Consider the following 16,990-nt stretch of genomic DNA (forward strand, 5'->3'; position numbering starts at 1 on the left):
CTCTGATGGGGGGTCCTGCAGGCAGGCCTCATGCAAAGATCAAACACCCAGATTCGAGGCTGTGAAGTGTTGATCCTTCAGGAGCCAGTACCAACTTGTAAAGCTGAGACTTAACCATTTCATGTGGAGAATCAGAAGTTCCTGTCTGTGTGCATTTATTTATTTTAAAGGATCCTTTATAAAATGCAATGTTTTCCTTCTGTTTAGCCTACTCTGGATATTCAACAAACACAAAGTACGACCCACACCAAATTAAAGCAGAAATAGCCAGTCGTCGGGATAGGGTGAGTAACACGGTGCCCGTATGTACTTTTACGTGACATTGCTTATCATGGTTCATTTTCGGGTGGTCAGTGTGTCTGACGCCCACGTTTCAGTATGATTTTCGTTTCACGGATTATTATTATATTTGTTTGTACTCTCCACTCTTTTCCAATAGGAGGGAAGCTATTTCATTTTAAACCGTAGCCTGTGTTCCCTCCTCTTAGCACTTCAGCCCCTTGTCTTGCTGGCCTGGGGAGGGCTCTGTTTTGTTGCATTTGCATCAAAACATGGGAGACCCCTTGGAAATGAAGCCCCCTGCTGTGGTGTGTCTCAGGTTCTAGTGCACCTCAGAAATACCCCTGGGGAGTCGGTTAACCGTGTGAGCCCCCCCCCCCCCCCCCCGCCAGCTTTAACGCAGACCTGGAGCGGGTCCCAGAATCTGTTAAATACGCACCAGGCGATGGGAGGAGACCGCGCTCGCAGCTGCAGGGCCTCCTCCGTGGCTCTGTGCGAAGCAAGTACAAGGGAAGATGGGCAAAGTGTTACACAGTTTGCTAATTGTCATGAACAGATCAATCCCTTGAGAAAGAAAGTAGTTGCGCTTCCACGTGGACCGGAAGTGCTAGGACTTTGGGATGTAAGCAAGACAGTTAGGTCTTCCAGCACGGCTGTTTTATTTTATTTTATTTATTTTGATTTTATTTTATTTATCCTCACCCAAGGATATTTTTAGAGACAGTGGAAGAGAGAGGGAAAGACAGAAATATCGATGTGAGAGAAACACATCGATTGGCTGCCTCCTGCATGAGCTCTGACCAGGGCCCAGGCCAGGGAGGAGCCTGTAATTGAGGTATGTGCCCTTGACCGGAATCAAACAGGCTAGGGCTATTTTATTTTTTAATGAAAAAATATTTTTATTGATTTCAGAGAGGGAGAGGGAGAGAGATAGAAGCATCAATGATGAGAGAGAAACATTGATTGGCTGCCTCCCGTACACCTTACCTACACTGAGGATTGAGCCTGCAACCAGGCATGTGCCCTGACCGGGAATTGAACCATGACCTCCTGGTTCATAGGTCAATGCTCAACCACTGAGCCACCCAGCCAGGCTAAGGGTGACTGTTTTATGCGCGTGAATGGCAGTTCATGGAGAGAGTAGATCAGCGGTTCTCAGCTTGTGGGTTGTGACCCCTTTGGGGGTCGAACAACCCTTTCACAGGGGTCACCTAAGACCACCGGAAAACACATATATAATTACATATTGTTTTTGTGATGAATCACTATGCTTTAATTATGTTCAGTTTGTAACAATGAAATTGGGGGCCACCACAACATGAGGAACTGTATGAAAGGGTCGCGGCATGAGGAAGGTTGAGAGCCACTGGAGTGGATGGTCCCATGAACGGCAAGCTAAGCAGGAATTTCAGTGACAGCGAGAACAACTGTAGAAGTCATTTTTCACAGCAATTTTTGAAGAAACTGTTATTTGTCTTTAGCTTTCCAGATTAAAGCGAGAGCTGGCGCAGATGAAGCAAGAGCTGCAGTACAAAGAGAAGGGGGTGGAGACCCTGCAAGAGTGAGTTGCCCGCGGTGATGGAAGGGAGCGGAGCCCGTGTTTCCTTTTGTGCTGACCTCTTGGTGCCTGGACATGAGTCCTAAAGCTTCCTGGGCGCCCGCTTCTAGGATTGTGTTTCCGATCATTATTTCCCGACCCCGAGCATAGGAGTCTCTGCCTTAAAGACCCTTGGTTCCTTTAAGTGGAACTCTTTGGAAACCAGACTTTTATTTGATATTTGTCTACATTCGCCATAGCTGCTGTACTCGCCAAGACACACATGGCTGTTTAAATTGGAATTCCAATTTTGTCAGTTTTGATCTGATCTCTTCATTTTTTTTAATTCGAAAAGTTCAAATCAAATTCATGAAATTGAAAGAAAATAATTTATCCCCCAGCCCCAATAGCCACAGCTGAAATGCTCAGCAGTCACATGCGGCGAGTGCAGATTTTCCCACCTCGGCGCCGGAGACATTTCGGACCAAAGAACTCTGAGGTGGGGCTGTCCTGGGGACCAGAGGGGGCTTAGCAGCGTCCCTGGCATTGGTCCCCAAGTGCTGCCAGCCCTCCCACCCACTAGTTGCAGCCAAAAACGTCTCCAGACTTTGCCAAGTGTTCCCCGGAGGGCCCATGTGCCCCCAGTTGAGAACCACTGGGCTGGTGGCCATGGCCTCGGACAGCACAGCTGATGGAATATTTCCCTCATCACAGACCATACTATTGGACAGTCTGGTCTATAGGTCCTCCTCGTGTTGGCCCCTTTACAATGAAAACTTGATCCCTACTAAGGGTTTGGGGATGAATTTCTTATTTGTGAGCCGTATTGAGTCAGCACACGGAATGAACAAAAGTTATCTTATAAACGGGGCTATTGCTGGTCTGGAAGAATTCGTTTTCTTAAGAAAGGGTATGCTTGTTGGTCAAGAGTCATTCTCTCTCGCTTCAGAGCCTGGCTCCGCTTGCCGCACTTAGGCATGTGCTCTCTGCCTTCTGTGCCTGCTGTTCTCACTGTCAATGGGGATTGTTTTAGCCAGCTTGGCTGCTGCCACGAAACACCGCGGACTGGGCGGCTTACACAGCAGACATTTCCCTCGCACAGTTCTGGAGGCTGGAAGTCCAAGAGCAGTGGAACGGGCAAATTCGGTGTCTGGTGAGGACCTGCTTCTTGCTGCGTCTTCACATGGTGGGGGTTCCGAGGGCGCTCTGGTCTCTGGTGTGTCTTCCTTTTCCTATGAGGACACTGACCCCGTCATGGGGCTCTACTCTCATGACCTCATCTCAGTCTGATCACCATCCACAGCCCCCATCTCCAAATACCGTCCCCTGGGGGTTGGGAGAACACACCATTCAGTCCACAGCAACGATCATCAGGCTGAGCTGTCCAGGAGGCAGTGCCAGCACATAGTCAGCCTTCAGCAGATGGCAGGAAGTGGCTGGCACTGTTCTCAGTGAGGTGGCAGATGCAGCGACGGTGGCACGTGTGACTGCAGCATTGCTCTCTATAGGGAGGCGCTAGTGAATGTGAGCATTTGACAGATGTAACTCTCCGCCTCACGTGAAGGGCGATGAGCCGGCATGTCAACCCCGTGGGTTAACACTAGCTTGAGCTCCCCTTTTTTAAGCAGCCGGAAACGGTGTGGTGGGTTCATTGGCCCATTTCTTTATTAGGGCAGATTATAGGCACCTGGGGAGACACACTGGCAAGGTGAGCTGGGGTCCTGCCTAGAGGGGCTTGCTTTCTGTGGCGCTCATACCCGGCCCTGCCCGCTGCAGGCCCCGCCAGGCGGTGAATTTTGGTACCTGCTTAGCGTGAGCGGGAGTCTATCCTTCCATCCAGCCTTTTGCTTTCCGTACCGTTGCCCAGCAGCGTTCTCTGGCGATTTGGCCCACAGTGGGGCTTCCTTTAATTAGCCCTTGTCACGGCAGCTTTTCAGAAAGTTTTGCTTAAGCCAATCAAGCTGCTTTTTCAGTCTCGGCCACTGGCTTTGTTGCTCACTTCGTGCATTCGCAGCCATGTTCCCCGCACACAGCTGCGTGCTCTGTGATGTGACCCCGCACATCCCGGCAGCCTGCAGAGCACAGACCCCGGCTCGGTGCTTCTGTGCGCGGTGGCTACGCCCTCCCGGTCACTTCTGCTATGGGCTGGGTAAGAAAGAAGCCGAGGCCTGGATGGTTGCTCACTGGTTAGAGCATCGGCCCGGGCACCGAATGGTCGCAGGTTTGATTCCCAGTCAAGGGCAAGTACCTCGGTCGCAGGTTTGATCCTCAGCCCCAGGCAGGGTATGTGCCAGAGGCAACCAGTCGATGTTTCTCTCTCTCAACAATGTTTCTCTCTCTCCTTCCCTCTCCCTCTTCCTTCCCTTCCACTCTCTCTAAAAATCAATGGAAAACTTATCCTCAGATGAGGATTTTTTTAAAAGAGGGCGGCGCCGGATAAGAAATGAGCGGAGCCCTGGCCGGTTTCTCAGCGGTTAGAGCGCCGGGGGTGGGGGGGTGGGGGGGGGAACCAAAGGGTTGCGGGTTCAATTCCTGGTCAAGGGCACATACCTGGGTTGTAGGTTTGCTCCCCTGTCTCCAGGCACATGTGGGAGGCAACGAGTTGATGTGTCTCTCTTAACATTGATGTTTTTTTTCTCCCTCTCTCGCCCTCTCCTCCCTCCCTTCTCCTCTCTCTCCAAACATCAATGAAAAAAATACCCTCCGGTGGGGATTAAAAGATAAAAATGAAAGAGAAATCAGCAGAGCAAATCATTTAACTCGGCGGGACCTCAGAAGTTGCCAGGACTGACCTATTAAGTTAGAGGCTGCTTTCCTCCTTCATTGGGCCACACTGTTGCTTTCTCTCATTACCAGGGAGACTCACCACCTCACAGGGTCCCTAGATCCTACCGACTTCTCACACTAGGCATTGTGCGGGCTGTGGAGGTGACCAGGGTTCAGGGGGCACAGGACCCCTGAGCTTCAGAAGGGAGTCCGCCCGGCACCTTTCCCTGCCGGCTCTGGCTTCCACAGCCCTATTGCCAGGCCCGGCACCTGTGCCTTTGCCTGGTCACCATCACTCTGGCCCATTTCCCTTATTTGAAGACAAAGCTTATATTGCAACCTCAGCTTAAGACGGAAAGCTCTAGAACACTGATTTTCAGCCAGTGTGCCGTAGGAATGCCTAAGTCCATGGTCGGCAAACTGCGGCTCGCGAGCCACATGCGGCTTTTTGGCCCCTTGAGTGTGGCTCTTCCACAAATACCACATGCGGGTGTACATACAGTGCGATTGAAACTTCGCGGCCCATGTGCAGAAGTCGGTTTTCGGCCTGGGCGAGTCAATTTTGAAGAAGTACTGTTGATATTTGGCTCTGTTGACTAATGAGTTTGCGGACCACTGACCTAAGTCATGCAACACCTGACCAATTAGTCAGGGACACCGACCTCTTCCCCTTAGGTCGTCAAATAAAAAATGACCACAGCCAATTGCCGCCCAGTGTGACTGAATCAAAATGATACCTGTTTCTTCTTGTCAGATCGACAAAAGGTATAATATACACTGATTGGCCAGATTATTATGACCACCCCATCAGTACAATGAAGTGAATTAGTTATGCAAATAATAATAATAAAACCTTGAGAGTATTTGCTTAGGGAATTTTCAATATTCAGTATTTTTGGAAGTGTCAATGAAGTACTGATGGGGTGCTCATCATAATCTGGCCACTCAGTGTATTTTTGGTGTGCCGTAGAATTTCCATAATCAGTTTCTGTGCCATGCGATGGCAAAGGTTGACAATCGCTGCTCTGGAAAATAAAAAGTGCCAGGACTTAGGTGACCAAGAAGGCCCCTCCCCTCGGCCTTGCTGGGAAGCCGCTTCAGCACTTGTAGTCGGGCGCTTTAAATCTAGGAAAAGGCGGCCTTGGTTTCACGGGATCCTTGGACAGGAAGCAGAGCCGGCAGGGGGAGTGTAACTTTACACCTGCAGGCAGCTCCGCTCCGCTCGGAGTGTGAGTGTGCGCTGTGCTGCGCGCTGTGCAGAGGGCCAATGTCTGCCTTTTCTTTCTCCTCTCCGTGGCAGGATCCCACGTTTGGGAGCAGCCCTGGTAAATAGGCCCCGCCAAGGGACAGACCTCACTCCCCACCAGAGCCTGGTGGAGGCCAAGGAGGGGCAGGGGGAACGTTCTGGATCTGGCCTTGGTCCTGGGACACCCAGCCCAGCTGTGCGGATGGAGCAGCCCCGAAAGGCAGTGTTTGATCAGATGTGACGATGTCGCTGTACGCGTTTATTCTGGGACAAACTCGCAGGAAGGAGAGGAAACGGGCGCGCATGCCTTGCTTAACATTCTCAGCGAGTACCAGTCATCCGATCCCTTCCTGTGAGTGACACGGGCTGAGCACGAGACTGAGGCGTCTCGTTATTTCTCTGGTACTGAACGTGGCGCATGTTTGGGGGGAGGCATGCAGCTTGGGGTTATTTACTGAGAAAGTCTGAAAGCCTTTGGTCGGCATCGGGAAGGTGAAGAGCACACCCCTAGCGTCAGATGTTAACTCCAGCACAGAGAACCCACGCGCTGTTGGCCGCAGTGGGGCTTCTCGGAGAGGAGTGCCAGCCCCGATTTAAGGCAGGGAGCCTAGGTTTTCCCTCCCAGAAACGGTTGTGCTGCGCCTGCTTCCCAGAATATCCATGTATTCTTTTCCAGAGCACCTCACCAGGAGTTTGGCCGCTCGGAACGTTTTCAACTAGGCTTGTTTATCTTGGTGAACTTTCCTGGCTAGCGAGAAAATCCATCATTACGCTGGGGTCCAAGTGAGGAAAAAAGAACCTTTTGTATTTTTTTTTTTTTTTTTAGTCTGTGTATGTTGTTAATTTTTGTAGATGGGAGCTGGCCATGAACACAGTCTCTGGGTTAATGATAGAATATGTACGTGTGTGTGTGTGTGTGTGTGTGTGTGTAATATATATAAACTTTTAATGATGGAAAATGTCAAACGTATACAAAAGGAGAGAGAACAGTGTAATGGACCCCCTCGAGCACCCCTCGGCCCACTTCAGCGGCTAACACACAACAGCCCACCTCGTTTGGACGCACACCGCCTCATCCCCCAAATCTTCGTGCCTTATTGAAGCAAATCCTAGAATCATATGATCCATCACTATCTCTCCTAAACGTACGGACTCCTTTGGAAACATAGCTCTAATGCCTATGCCCCGCTGAACAGTAACCTCTTAAACTGTCCCTTCTCCAGCGAGGTTGCCCATTTCTCTGGTTTATTGGGGTCCACGTTCAGGCAAGGCACACACAGTGCGTTTGGCTGGTGTGTCTTAATCTCTACCCGCCTCTCCTGGGCTTTTCCTTCTGACAACTTTGTTGAAGAAGCTGTTTGCTTTTCCAGTCCCGTTTCCCTGACAGTGGATTTTGCTGCTTGACTGCGCATGTGCCATTTAACATGCTCCTGCTGTATATGCACACTGCTGTCATTGGTATGAGGAGCTTCATCTGATTCAAGTTCCATTTCTTTTTCTTCCCCTTTTGGAGGGTACGTATGTTTTGTAGGTGGTGGTGGTGGTGTTACTTCCATGTGGAGCTGCATACTCTCCAGCTGTCTGTCTGTCTGTCTGTCTCTCTTTTTGTTCATCCTCACCCAAGGATATTTTTTCCATTGATATCTAGAGAGAGCAGAAGGGAGGTAGGAGGGGGAGAGAGAGAAAAAAAAGTCAACGTGAGAGAGACACATAGCTTGGTTGCCTCCTGCACGCTCTCCCACTGGGGCTGGGGAACCTGCAACTGAGGTATGTGCCCTTGACCGGGAATCGAACCTGCGACCCTCCGGTCCCTGGGGTTGACACTGTAACCACTGAGCAAACGGCCAGGGCGCGGCTGTCTGTTATTGTGTGAAGATGATTGGTGTGTTCTGGCATTGTCTGCCTGGTACATCCATTTATAGTGTTGCCCATCAGCTTTTCACCTAATGCTGTGCACACGCAGATACAAAAGGTTTCAGCCTAAGTTCCCGAAACTGGGTTTGCTGGGTCGAAGGGCAGATGCACCAGTGGTATTTTTAGGTATTGCCATTGCCCTCTCTAGGGGGCGCCCCATTTCGCATTCCCAGCACTGATAGGTGAGCGCTCCGGTTCCCACAGCTCTGCCAGCAGAAGGTGCTGCCAGGCTTTTGCGTTCGTGCCAGCCTCGCAGGTGAGAGATAATATCTCAGGGGAGTTGTCATTTGCATTTCTCTCGTGGTCCCCTATAAACGTCTTCAGAAAATAGCAGCGACATCTTTGATTAACAAAAGTCTTCAGCGAAATCGGGCTTTTCCGGTGAAAGCGCGGCTGGGCTCTGCGCTCGCCCGGAAGAGCGATCTCACTGGGCCTGTACCAGCTCCCAGGGCCAAGGGCAGGGCGCGGGACTAGTCTGCGCTCAGTTCCCAGATGGGTGATGCGCAAGAGCGTGCCGAGTGCCAACGGGCGTGGGGAGATTTCCCTCTAGTTATTCTAGATCTCCTGCAGATCTGGAATGCGCCTCGTGTTAGATTCCCAGTTGTCCTGCAGCCAGGAGCTCACTTAGCATTGCTTCACCCCGGCTTTCCCACGCTCATGGCCCATTGAAGCCTTTTTCCGCCATGACACCTGCAACGTCCCTGCGTGCTGGCACGGTGGCCCAGGACGCTGGGGGCGGGGGGAGAGGGGCCCTGTCCTGACTGCCTTCTTGCTGTCTGCCTTTCGTGGGGTGCTGTTTCCAGGCCTGGCACCCATTCATTCTCACAGCTTCTGCCGTGACCTGCAGCTGAGCCTGCCAGGGCTCACCGTTCTCACACTCCAGCCCCGGGATTCTCTCTAAACGTCTCCTCTGCCGGTGACCCGCAGTGGCTTCCTCCCTCTTCCTTAGAATCCAGTCTAGACCCTCCATATGCCGGCCCCTCTCCTGGCCTCATTTCCCTCCAGTCTCACCCTCACTCCCCGGCGCCCATCCCCGGCCACCCTGCTGGGTCTCCGCGCTGGAGCTGGCCTCTCCCCGCGCCTGAAACCCGCCCCCCAGATTTCCGCATGCCTGTTCCCTCCCTTCCCTGGTTGTCTGGACAAACGACATGTCACCCAGACCCTGGCTTACCCACTGGATCTAAAAAGGACCCTCCCTGCCCCATTCTTTTCCCAACCCAGCTCTGTTGTTCTTAAAACACGGATCGCTGCCCGACATAGCGATGTGTTTTGGTGTTGTCTGTCTCTCTGACCAACACTCACCTACTTGCTGTTGGGAATGCAAAATGGTGTGACACCTAGAGAGGGGAATGGCAATATCTAAAAATAGCACCAATGCGCTGGGCCGGCATGGCTCAGTGGTTGAGCATGGACCTATGAACCACGAGGTCAGGGTTTGATTCCCAGTCAGGGCACATGCCCGGGTTGCGGGCACATCCCCAGTGTGGGGTGTGCAGGAGGCAGCCAATCAATGATTCTCTCTCATCATTGATGTTTCTATCTCTCTCTCCCTCTCCCTTCCTCTCTGAAATCAATAAATGATATTTTAAAATACTATAAAAATATAAAAATAAAAATACCACCAATGCACTTACCCTTTGACCCAGCAAACCCATTTTCGGGAACTGACGCTGAAATCTTCCGTATCTACAAGCGCACAGCATGAGGGCGAAAAGCTGTAGGATGGCAAGGATGCAGCCTTGGTCCCTGCTGCGGCTCAGGCCCCAGACAGCTCCCAGCGCAGGGCAGGGCTCGGCTGATGTCCCTGCTCCTGCCCCCTGAGCAGTCCCATAAGTCACTTCATTCTTGGCCACTGGGACCCCAGGGTGAGGGCCTGGGCGAGGATCTCGCGGAGGTCTCGGTACATGGCCATTCACCTTATTAACTGCCCTCTAGCATTTCCTTCTCTGCTACATACTGTGTTTTAAGAAACCCCATTCCTTGGTACTGCTATTCAAGCCACAGAAAAGGGCTATAAACGAAATGTTCCAAATAACCAGTTTCCATGAGTTGCTTTCTTAGGCAGGCGGCCTCTTTCTTCCAGCCTGTTAATTGCCCGATGAACTCCTTTCCTAGTGGGGTAATAGGAGTGAAGCTAAACCCACGTTCCCTTAAATCAGAGTCCCTGCTCTCTTCTGAGCGCTCAGTACCAGAATGAGGCAGCATGAGATGTTGGAATTAGCATTTTCTGTCGGAGGGGATTTAGTGCTTTCAGAAGAGGGTAAGATTGTTCGCAGTTAGAGCGGCTTAGACCAACAATATCCCATTAACATAGCACATAAGGCACAGCCCGTGCGAAAAGGCCGGCACCGCTCAGATAACAGCAAAACATACAGCAACGGGCGGGAACAAAGGGCGCATTGTTCGCGCCGGGGGACAGGTCTGGCTCCACACAGGACCTGCTGTTGATAGAAAGCTGCCGGAAGCTCTCTGAGGCTCGCGCAGGCCCCCTGCCAGCGCTGTGATGTAAAAGGTGGACTGTAACAAAACTTCTCATTCTTTCGGGTTGTAATGTGTGGTATTAACATGGAATATCTTTAGAGGCCTGGCAGCCCTGTTCTTCAAGACGTGGGTTTAAGAAGTCGTTTGGTTTTACTGCTGCCAGCGCAGTTCTCTTGACATCTGAAATGGAACAACGAGTATGGAAACTTGAGGGCAGCGGGAGGGAGGGGGTGATGATAAACATCTCAGAAATGCCTTCTCGGTGGTGCTAGGGTCACCCTCTGAGGCTGCGCCTTCTCCCCTGCTCTCAGCATTGCTCTCAAGAGCAGACCAGGAGCCCCAGTTTCGTTCAGGACATCGGACAGGCTGTGTGGGTGGCCTTCAGGTTTGACACAGTGCGAGTTTGCAGGCCTTGACTCGGAGCATATTGCTAAGCCGGTGATGAAAGGGATGCGTGCTGGTGTGAGGGGCCTCAGCGTGAACCTCGCTGTGCCTCTAACAGGCTGTGTGACCTTGAGCAAGTCACTTAACCTCCCCGAAGCTGCTGCAAAGTGCTCAGAGGTGAGAAGTGAAGACTGTGGGTTCTGTGTACTGTTTTTTGTGGGTTTTTTCCCCCCACACTTTATCTTAGTCCATTTGGGTGGCTATTATAACAAAACTAGAGGCCCAGTGCACAGAAATTTGTGCACTCAGGTGGGTCCCTCAGCCCGGCCTGTGCCCTCTCGCAGTTTGGGACCCCTTGGGGGATGTCCACCTGCTGGCTTAGGCCCGATCACTGGGGGATCAGGCCTAAGCTGGCAGTCAGACATCCCTCTGGCAGTCCAGGAGCCCTCGGGGGATGTTCTCTTGCCAGTGGAGAGCAGGCCTAAGCTGCAGTTGGACATCTTTAGTGCTGCTGAGGAGGCCGGAGAGGCTCTCACCACCACCACTGTGCTGGCAGCCATCAGCCTGGTTTGTGGCTGAGCAGAGCTCCTCCTGTGGTCAGTGTGTGTCTTAGTGACCAGTCATTCCCAGTCGTTTTGCTGTTAGGGTCAATTTGCATATTCCTTTTATTATATGGGAATACCGCAGACTGGGTGGCTCATAAACAACAGAATTGATTTCCCTTCGTTCCAGAGGCTAGAAGTCCAAGAACAGGGCACCCTCATGGTCAGGTGCTGTGTCCTGTGAGAGCTGCTTCCCAGTTCATAAATGGCCGCCTTCCAGCTGTATCCTCACCTGGGGGAAAGGCAGGGGAGCTCTTGGGGGGGGTCTCTTTTATGAAGACACTGACCCCATTCAGGAGAATTTCTCCCTCGTGACCTGATCACCCCCCAGAGGCCCTACCCCCTAATACCTCACCCTGGGCGTTGGGATTTTAGCAAGTGAATTTTAGGGCGGGGTTGGGGGAACATAACATTCAGAACAGAGCACACTGTATAATAACGTATGCTGTCTAGTGCCACCTTTTAAATGTATATACTAGAGGCCTGGTGCATGAAAATTCATGCACTGGAGAGGGGTCCCTCAGCCTGGCCTGCCCCCTCTCACAATCTGGGAGCCCTCAGGGACAGGAGGTGACCTGGCGATCAGGGGAAGGTGACGCCCCACCACACCTCTGCTGCTGCCACTGCTGGCAGCGCAAGCCTCGGCCAGCCCTGGTTACCTGAGCCTTGGGCGGCCCTGGGAGGCTGGGCAGCCACCATCCAAGGCTTGCCTGTGCCTTGGGCTGGCCCTGGGTGGCTGGGGGGCTGAGGGCAGGTCCGGCCACACCACGTGCCTGCCACCTCCCTGGCAGGGCTGCAAGGACTAAGGGACTCCGGCGGGGCTGAGGGGACTGGGCGCCGCCATCTTGTGGCTATGGGCACTGCCATCTTTGTGACAGCATGATGGTCAATTTGCATATCACCTCTTTATGAGATAGGGTGTGTGTTCTTTTTTTTTTATTGATTTCAGAGAGGAAGGGAGAGGCAGAGAGAGCTAGAAACATCAATGATGAGAGAGAATCATGGATCAGCTGTCTCCTGCATACCCCCTACTGGGGATTGAGTCTGTATCCCGGGCATGTGCCCTGACCGGGAATCGAACCCTGACCTCCTGTTTCATAGGTTGATGCTCAACCACTGAGCCATGCTGGCCGAGTAGTGCCACCTTTTGTTGAGCAGTTATCAATGTTCTGTCATGCTATTTGACATGTAAAAGCACTGTCTTAGACTCTGAATGAAAATTTTACGAAGAAAAAGACATTTCTTTGGCAGTCACAGATATTAGGATTTTCTTTATGAAATGGAATATATTGTTATTTTAGAAAATATTGAATCATTGAGCCCATTATTTGATTTCATTCAAAGTTCTAGAGGGAATTGAAAAAAGGGAGAAAATTCCCAAATGAATCTTGCGGACGCGAAGAGAGAGCTCTCCTGGCCTCTGAGGCGCTGTGTGATGAGAGTGGATCCCACGGGGAGCAGGAACGGACTGAGCTCTGTGGAGCATCTCTTGCCCGTGTCTAAGCCTGTGGACCTCCATGGGCCGCTCTGAGCAGGGCTTCGCCTGTGGCTTCGGGGGGCGTCCGATGAAGACTTGAGAATCAGGAGATGGGGTTTGACCCCGGCTCTGCCACATCTTAGCTTGTCACCTTGGGCCACGTAGGTGCTCTCTCTGAGCCTCCATTTTTTCATTATAAAATCTGAGATTATGCTTATTTTGTAGAGCCATTGAGGGGATTAAAGGAGGTGACAACTGGGGAGCACACAGGAAGACTCTGACACCTAGTGAATCCTTGGTCCATTGAACTATTTCCATAATCATATAGTTTAATCAAATAATGTATGCTATATACGCTGTTTATGTAAGGTTATACTTATATGATATATAATCTCTTATTATGTAACTAGAGGCCCAGTGCATGAAATTCATGCAAGGGGCTCAGCCCTCGCAGCCCCAACTTCGTCCAGAATGTCTTCTGGACGGTCATTCTGCTCTTCAGTCTAATTAGCATATTAGCTCTTTATTATATAGGATGATATGTTCTACAATAATAGAACTCTTTTGAAATGATAGTATTTCAGAGGTTCTTAGAACATCGAGATCATATTCTCAAATAGCTTGCCCACTTTTAAAAAATATACGTACTTTTATTGATTTTAGAAGGGAGACGGAGTCAGAAACATCAATGATGAGAGAGAATCATGGATCAGCTGCCTCCTGCATGCCCCACACTGGGGATCGAGCCCACAACCCAGGCATGTGCCCTGACCGGAATAAAACCCGGGACCCTTCAGTCCACAGGCCGACACTATCCACTGAGCCAAACCAGCTAGGGCGCTTGTCCACTTTTTAACAGGGGACTCTCTTTTCCTTTCCTGCCCCCAAACATCGTCTTCCGTAGAAGCAGAGTAGCTGAGCCTGGAAGGGGGAGGTGCTGCCGAAGCAGGGCTGAGGGTCCCGGGCCCTTGCAGGCTCCCCCTACAGCTCCTCCTGCTCACCACGTGGGGACACTCTTGGAATTGATTGAAAACAGCTGCTCTGGGCTAGTCTTCATTCTTCCTCAAGGTCTCAGAGCACTTGGGTAGAGTTAAGGCCAGAGCCCACGCCTGTGACCTTGAAGTTGAACTTCTAGGCCAGGAGTGGGCAAACTTTTTGACTCGAGGGCCACAATGGGTTCTTAAACTGGACCGGAGGGCCGGAACAAAAGCATGGATGGAGTGTTTGTGTGAACTAATATAAATTCAAAGTAAACATCATTACATAAAAGGGTACGGTCTTTTTTTTTTTTTTAGTTTTATTCATTTCAAACTTGCTGGATCTGGCCCGCGGGCCGTAGTTTGCCCACGGCTGCTCTAGGCACTGTGCGGGTCTGCTGGTGGGGTGAAGCGCAGGCCCGCTGACCGCTCTCCCTGATGGGAACTGCAGCCGTTCCCAGGGTAGAACCTGGTGCCTCGGGAGACTGCTGGCTCCATCCCTGGTTTCCTGGTGGCTACGCTTAGGCTCTATAACTGCTCAAGCCAGAGGGAAACCACAGCACAGTACCAAGCTGGGCTGACCAGGTTAGCATCTCATTGCAGCCTGAGCCGTGCTGTGTGTCTGTGGCTATCTGACTGGCATTGACTTTCAAGCAGTTGAAACAGTTTTGTTGAAGGCAGTCGAGTTTTCATTTCTCTGTGCCGGTGTCAGTGTCAGGGTGAACCATTTACCGTCTTCATTGTGGAGGGGCCGTCTGACCTGCTTAGCAGGGGCTGTGGTCATTGCCTTGCGGAGAAGTCAGACTTTTCTGGCCTTGGGGCTTTTTTGTCTGGAAATGCTGTAACCCTTTTCTCCAGACTCCATCAGCCTATGTGGGCTGTGGTTTGTGACATCAATGAGCCGCATTGGGAAGCCTTTGATCAGAAGATGAATACAAGGAGACATTATTATGTAAATGAGTCTAGATCCCCCCCCCCCCCCCCCGCAAGAAAAGTCAGGCCACTTCCTCGCAGATGTGAGATGGATGGCTTTTTGCTGCTGTCTCGCCTTAGACGCTCGGTTCTCCATAGAATAGCTGAAGTGGAAAAACACATGGCCGGGCCATGTTGGGATTTGGGGGTGTCACCATTTAATGTGTGGGGTCCCCTGGTGCGCCTGCATCCGCTCTCCGTGGAAGAGGCCTTGGGAGCAGGTTTCATGCGTGTGTGATTTGTAACTGATGGCAGCCGCGGCGCTGCTGCCGAGCCGAGCCCGTTTCCAGGGGGAGGGCAGGCTTCCTGCTCGCGCTATTTGTCCTTCTCTGATTCCAAGGGCGCTGACAGCTCAGCTCAGCTCCGGTGCTGAGTTTTGCTGTGAGTTGTGACGCATGTGGCCAGGAATTTGTTAATGATAATAAAGTACCGGGGTTGGTGAATTATTGACTTTTTCTCCCATGAGTAAGTAGATCCAGCATCGTCCTCATAATAGTAATGGCCACACAAACATGACACGCCAGGCCTTGGCCCGGGCGGCCCTCTCCTCCCATCTTCGCCCTAAGTGGGAGAAACATAGTGTCCTATGTGCGACACGAGGAGACAGGTTTAAAGAGGCGAAGTGACCTGCCCAGGGTCCCACTATAGAGCTGGCGTGTCGCTTGTCCTCTGCGGCCTGCCGGGGTGCTTCCGTGAGTGCCAAGTTAGGGCGTGTGGGCTGGCCCTTAGGACCCAGGTTTTCAGTCGACGCGGGGCGACAACTCAGAACCAGAGCTGTGCGGTGGTGGGGCAGGACCTGCAGCTCAGCTAACGACCTTCCAGAGGAGCGCATTCCATTTCTGGATGGAAGTATCCCAACTGCTTTAGCCCTGAGGGCTCCTACGACTCAAGGCTTAGGTATGGCGGACGTGACAGAGGACGTGCTGCCGGCCTCGTGCACTCAGGGGCGGGAGGGCAGCCAGAAGGCAGGAAAGGTGAGAAGGAAAGGAGGATGGATGAGAAGGAAGGAAAGATGGGTGAAAAGAAAGGAAGGAAAGAAGAGAAGAAGGATGGGTTAGAAAGAAGGAAGGATGGGTGAGAAGGAAGGAAGGAAGGATGGGTGAGAAGGAAGAAAGGAAGGAAGGACAAGTGAGAAGGAAGGAAGGAAGGATGGGTGAGAGGTAGGGAAGGATGGGCGAGAGGGAAGGAAGGATGGGCGAGAGGGAAGGAAGGGTGGGTGAGAGGGAAGGAAGGATAGGTGAGAGGGAAGGAAGGATGGGCGAGAGGGAAGGAAGGATGGGTGAGAGGTAGGGAAAGATGGGTGAGAGGGAAGGAAGGATGGGTGAGAGGGAAGGAAGGATGGGTGAGAGGTAGGGAAAGATGGGCGAGAGGGAAGGAAGGATGGGTGAGAGGTAGGGAAAGATGGGTGAGAGGGAAGGAAGGATGGGCGAGAGGGAAGGAAGGATGGGTGAGAGGGAAGGAAGGATGGGCGAGAGGGAAGGAAGGATGGGTGAGAGGGAAGGAAGGATGGGTGAGAGGGAAGGAGGAAGGAAGTGTGAATGCATGGAAGGAAGGAAGGGCGAAGGGTGTTTGGATTAAAGACAAGAATTGAGGAGGTGTGTAATAGAGCGAGTGATTAATTAGAACCAAGATGACATAAAAGAAAGAGGTACATAGGGAAGACATAAGAGTCTCCAGCTTTTGTACAAGGCGCCATTAATGACAGTTCACTGCTCTCTGCTGGTTCCCACATATTCTCCCTGCACACAGATCCGCTGCATGTTCATTTAGCGCCCCTTTTTGACCAGGTGCTGGGGATAAGCGAGTAAGACACGACCCTCCTCTCAAGGAGGATTGAAAGCCTCAAGCAGGTGCTCAGCTGATGATCTCGTTGCCTTATCGTTAGAGGCTCTTCACGGAGCGCGGCCTCGGCTGCCCTGGCGCAGGCCGTGTCCCACAAGGCCGCGTACGGGATCTTTCTCTCCCTTTGCTGGAACCCATTTGCACTGTTCCCCACCTTTCTGGGAAGCTTTGAGTTTTCTGTGTTGTTTAATGGAATGGGACGATCTCGCATGGAGTGACATTAGTTTTCCCCTTTAACCAGGATTGACCGCAAGATGTCAAATACTCACACCACCTACAAGCTGGATGAGGCCCAGGCTATCATGAACGAGCTGCGGACCATCAAGAAGGCCATCTGCACAGGCGAGAAGGAGCGGCGGGACCTGATGCAGGTGGGAGGCGTGCGCCCCTTTGCCCACTCGTCTAGCTTTTCTTTATGTAGAATTTTTACAATATCATATATTCGTGCCCACTTGTCTGCCTCCTTGTCTATCTTCCCTTTGTTTAGAATTTTAAAAATATTATATACTTATT

The 16,990-nt window shown here is 51.7% G+C and overlaps 1 protein-coding gene across 1 annotated transcript in view; it reads left to right on the forward strand.

The window, feature by feature from the left end:
* WWC3 (WWC family member 3) overlaps window positions 1-16,990 on the forward strand; it is a gene marked incomplete at its 5' end in the record, with an annotated part of 110,653 nt that overhangs the window by 51,043 nt on the left and 42,620 nt on the right. The window contains 3 exons of the mRNA XM_081081124.1: window positions 208-284; window positions 1,761-1,840; window positions 16,719-16,848. Coding sequence (XP_080937250.1) covers window positions 208-284; window positions 1,761-1,840; window positions 16,719-16,848 — 287 coding nt within the window. The remainder of the gene's footprint in view (window positions 1-207; window positions 285-1,760; window positions 1,841-16,718; window positions 16,849-16,990) is intronic.

This window comes from Myotis nattereri (genome assembly GCF_964212035.1).
Source record: "Myotis nattereri genome assembly, chromosome: X".
In the NCBI taxonomy this organism is placed as follows: Eukaryota; Metazoa; Chordata; class Mammalia; order Chiroptera; family Vespertilionidae; genus Myotis; species Myotis nattereri.